This window comes from Arachis duranensis, chromosome 6 (genome assembly GCF_000817695.3).
Source record: "Arachis duranensis cultivar V14167 chromosome 6, aradu.V14167.gnm2.J7QH, whole genome shotgun sequence".
Lineage (NCBI taxonomy): Eukaryota > Viridiplantae > Streptophyta > Magnoliopsida > Fabales > Fabaceae > Arachis > Arachis duranensis.
The window spans coordinates 88924375-88929341 of record NC_029777.3 but is presented as its reverse complement, the minus strand read 5'-3'; the positions used below and the strand labels follow the sequence as shown (position 1 = coordinate 88929341).

The following is a 4967-nucleotide window of genomic DNA, read 5'->3' as shown; positions in this document are numbered from 1 at the left end:
AGGTGCAACTCTTTAAACTTTTGAAGGTTGTATCTCACTTTCTTCGTGATTCATTAAAGTAGAAGAACTATCTACAGGTGTTGATATTGTAAAAGTTATATGTTCTCCTTCTTGAATATTAGCCTTCCTCTTAAAAAATCATCAATTCTTTGATTTTTCATAATTATTTTATATAAAAATTTAAATATATATCCTGTAAAATATATATATATATATAAAAAAGTTAGAAGGACAAATATTAAAATTTATAATATTTATTGAATTTTTTTATCAATTTATACAAATACAATAATACCAATATTTATTAAATATTTTAATATTTTCTATTATATAAAAAATTAAATTAAATAAACAGTAAAATATAAAATAATATTAAATTACATAAATAAAAAATACTCATTTATTTATATTTGAGCTCAAAAGTAAAGGAATTGTTGCTTATTGAATAGAGAGCTGCAAAATGCGAATACACTCAATTCAATTCAAATCCAAACATGTTTTGAATGTGTAAAACTAAAAATTATTGTGCAATCAAAATAAGAGATGAAGATTCAACTTTGATATTTTAAGTCATAATAAAGTATTTGAGCCAACTAAATTATTTTTTATATTTTAAAAAAATATTACTAATTTTTTAACAAAAATTTGGGAAAGTCATGGTCCTCATTATCTTAACTAAACTCCGCCCCTGCCTCCAAGTATCCATACAAAAACACTATAAAAATAAAAATAAAAAATCTCCTCCATATTAGGTAAATCTTAAAAAAAAAATTGTGCTTTCTGACTTCCAAGTCACAATGAGGTGGCAAACAAAGAAGCTGGCGGGTGGCCTTATCCAAAAGCAATAACTCAATGACTTCAAAATCAAAACCCATCACAACGATTATGAAACGTGTTGCAGCCTGCGACCTTTCACCACATACAATGCTCCCCACCAAATCTTAAATAAATTTAAAAATTAAAATACTTACTCTTGTGTAGTATAAAATTGCGTTCCACCACGGGGCCACAAGAAATCAACACGTGTCTAAACGGATCAATCCACACCATCCGATCTTTCCGACGACCCCATCAAAAACTCGAAGTTCAATCCAATCCACGCAATAATTCAACATTATCGGTTTTATAATCTTACCCTTTAGCCACTACTAGGTTTTAGAGGCTTCGGTTATCGGTATCGGTTTTTTATTTGCACATAATTAAAATTTTCATAAAAATAAATTTTTACAATATACATTAAATTTTTCTAAAGTTACCTAAGTAATAAGTATTTTCAAATTAATATTATATATTTAAATAAAAATATAAAAAATATTTTATGCGGTAACATTTATTATGTTATAAAATAATATTTAATTGTTAGGTAAATCCTTCAAAAATACCAGAATAATCGCGCCATAATTGTTTTTGTAAAAAAATTATTTTTGTTATTTGTTTATTAATAACGTAATATGTTATATATTGCTTTTCTAATACTTCCGTTTACCAGTTCAAACAACTTTTTATCTTTTATCCCACTTCTCACGGTTGTTTGACGTTGCTTTTCAATAAAGCTTTTTTCTTTTCAATCCCTTATCCATCGCCGGTTTTTTCTTTTTCTTCCTTCTCCATCTAAATTTTCTCGACAAAACCCGAATCCGAAGATAAAATATTGAAACTGAACGGAGAATTTGTTCTGATTTTGTGAAGTTCTGAAGAAATTTCAAACGGAGATAAAGAAAAAATGGCCGAGCTTTTGACCAAGACGAGCTTGGTTTCTTCATGGCATGGAGATACACAACATCATCATAATCCTAGGGTTTCTGTCGTTCCTAAGAGTTATAGCTTCGGTTATGGTTTGAAGAGATTCCCTTCTTTGAAGATGAAATCACAGGTGCTCAGATCTTCAACTCTGTCATCTGATTTTCATGGCAAAAAGCTCCTATTTCGTGTGAATAGATCATCATCGCCTAACAGGGTTAATTCGCAGCTTCGACCTTCTATAGTGTCTCAGGTTGGTTAAAATTAATTTTGTTTCTTTTCTCTGGATATTAGGGATTTTGTTATTTTTTCATGAAATAGTATCCGATTTCTTCCAATTCTCTTTGTTAATTTTTAATTTTTTTTGGTCAGATGACTGGTAGAATTGGTAAGGTTCAGAAATGGTGGGAGAAAGGGATTCAACCGAACATGAGGGAAGTGACTTCCGCAGAGGACCTTGTGAATTCACTATTGAACGCAGGGGACAAGCTTGTTATTGTTGATTTCTTCAGTCCTGGTTGTGGTGGCTGCAAAGCCCTTCATCCTAAGGTATATAAACTCTTCACAAAAAACCCCCTTCTCTTTTGGTTTATAGTTATAGAGATTAGGGTTAGGGAAAATAACTGTTTCAAATTTGGGTGCTTTGTTTCAGATTTTTAAAGAAATAATTGTGTGTGTATTTTTAAAGAAATAATTACAAAATATGAAAAATGGTTTTTTTTTTTAAGTGGTTTTTTGGTCCCTAGTGGTTGAATTCATGTTCCTTATATGTATATTCTCTTGTATGAGAGACTAGATCTGAAACTGTTGACTCTGCCATCAACAGTTCAGACTAAATCTCATATCTATTAAGCCCTATCTTTGTTCATGACTCTTATATTTGGCTAATTTGGAATGTTTCTGAATTTTAGTGTTACTTTTTGGTTGTGGTTTTGCAGATATGTCAATTGGCTGAGATGAATCCTGATATTCAGTTCCTTCAGGTGAACTATGAGGATCATAGATCCATGTGTTATAGCCTCAATGTCCATGTTCTTCCCTTCTTCCGCTTCTATAGAGGAGCTGAAGGTCGTTTATGCCAGTTTAGCTGTACCAATGCTACGGTTAGTGCAGCATTCTGTTGTCAATCTCAATCTTGTTCCATATGTGATCAAATACTTGTTTACTTTCCTTGTTTGGTTAATTCATATTGTGCATGTTTGAAATCTTTAGCACAAGCCATGGTCATTATTGTATTGTTCCCCTTTTCAATGTTAACTCGTTAACGATGAGTTTACAGTTCATAATTAAACTCTTAAAACTTTGAAGTTGTATTTTTGCAGTCTAAGTAGAGTTTGATTACCTTGCCCACTTTATTGCCTAATATGGTATTGGATAAGATTATGAGCTATGACTGTTTGATTTGAGGAATAATGTTAACGTGAGACCAAGTATTGAATATTTAGAAATGTTTGGGAAAAACTAGTCCAAATCAATCCAAAGTTGTCTTATTTTACATTCATTAATTACCTCTGAAATAAGTACATAATATTAGATGTAATAAGTATGTATTTTTGGACGTTATATACATGAATTTTAGATGTTAATTGTCACCTTATCATTATTGTCAATATTTGCTTTCACCTTCATAAATTATAGATGTTTAATTCTTGTATTTCCTGACGGATTTGTTCATTTTCTTTGTTGGCTTAATTGGTAGGGAACATAATAATTAAACAGTATTCAAATTTCAAACTCACTCAGTTTATTTTTATCAAACTACAGATCAAGAAGTTTAGAGATGCATTAGCTAAACACACTCCAGAAAGATGTAGCTTGGAGCCAACAAAAGGGTTAGAAGAGAAAGAACTTCTAGCACTTGCTGCCAACAAAGAACTCAACTTCACATACACACCAAAACCAAAACCGAAACCAGTTCAACCTGCTGCACCCAGTTTAAATCCCCTCCGTTTACCCTCATTCATAGCAAAGTCTGATGTCTCCAAAGACAGAACCTTGGCCACTTCTGGGAGATGATAGATGTGGGGCCAGTTTAAGCAAAAGAACCCCATGTAACTTCATCCCTTGTACAGTCTGTAATATATATAGCCTGTGATATTGAGAATGAGGATAATCATTGAAGATGAGGGCACACAATAGGTGTGTGAATCCTCGATGTAACTTCTTCATCCTTTGTACAGTGTGTACTATCTCCTTGTAATATTATAGTATGTGGGGTTGAGAATGGGGATAATCATTGAAGATGAAGTCACAATAGTGTGTGTATTCCTCCATGGGTCTTGGATTTCTGTTTTTTTCGAATCCAAGCCTTGTTGGATGGTATTAGAGGGAAGTTAGGGGATTTTTTTTATGCATGTCTCCTCCATGCTTTTGGTTAGGGGGTGGAGATTATAGGATTATTATTAGTTTCCATTTTCTTTCTTTGGTGTGTTTTAAGAAAGCTCTGAGTCATATTTATGTAAGATAAGAGTCATTATGTTATTGAATGAGAGTTTACTTTGCTGTTCTATTTATATAAGCCTACTATTATTTCCTGACAACCCCCTCCCCCTCCCCCCTCTCTTTAAAAAGTAATAATTAGAAAACTAATGCTGCATGTTGTGATAAGTATGAGAGCAGAGTTGGATGCCCATTAATATATGGGCGGCTCAGTTTTTCAATGACATTGATTGAAAGTTGAAAAAGAAAGTCTTCTCATGTTCTCAAAGTTGAATGATATTGATTGAAAGTTGAAAAAGAAGTCTTTTCATGTGTATAAATAGGAGGTTAAGTTTCTGTAAATTTATGATCAATAATAACAATCTTTACTTTTTTTTTCTTTTACAAGTATTTAGAATAATTCTCTCTCTTTATATAATATTAATAATATATTAGTTATTTCTATTGTATTGAAATATTAATTGTGGTGCTAGAGTTTTTTACTTCTTCTTTATTTATACTATATTTTAGTTATTTTACAACACGTTATTAGTACGAGACTTTAACTAAATTTTTTTGAAGACTCGGGTAAAATTTTTATTATGTCGAAACTCTCTCATCTTGAATATAATACTTTTGATATATTTAAAAATAATTATTTATCATGGATATAGATGCTGAAATCCATCTTGATTCAAAGGATCCTGGAGATACCATTGAAGCTGAAAATAATACATCCTAGAAGGATATAGCCAAAGCCATGATTTTTCTTTGTCGTCATTTTGACGTATGATTGAAAAATGAATATC

The 4967-nt window shown here is 31.2% G+C and overlaps 1 protein-coding gene across 1 annotated transcript; it reads left to right on the top strand.

The window, feature by feature from the left end:
• The first annotated feature begins 1492 nt into the window (after positions 1–1492).
• On the top strand, positions 1493–4249 carry LOC107472147 (thioredoxin-like 1-1, chloroplastic). The gene is made up of 4 exons (XM_016091698.3): positions 1493–1993; positions 2113–2289; positions 2679–2843; positions 3505–4249. The coding sequence occupies exons 1-4, from the start codon at positions 1724–1726 to the stop codon at positions 3754–3756; spliced, it is 864 nt and encodes a 287-aa protein (XP_015947184.1). The 5' UTR covers positions 1493–1723; the 3' UTR covers positions 3757–4249.
• The last annotated feature ends 718 nt before the right edge of the window (positions 4250–4967 follow it).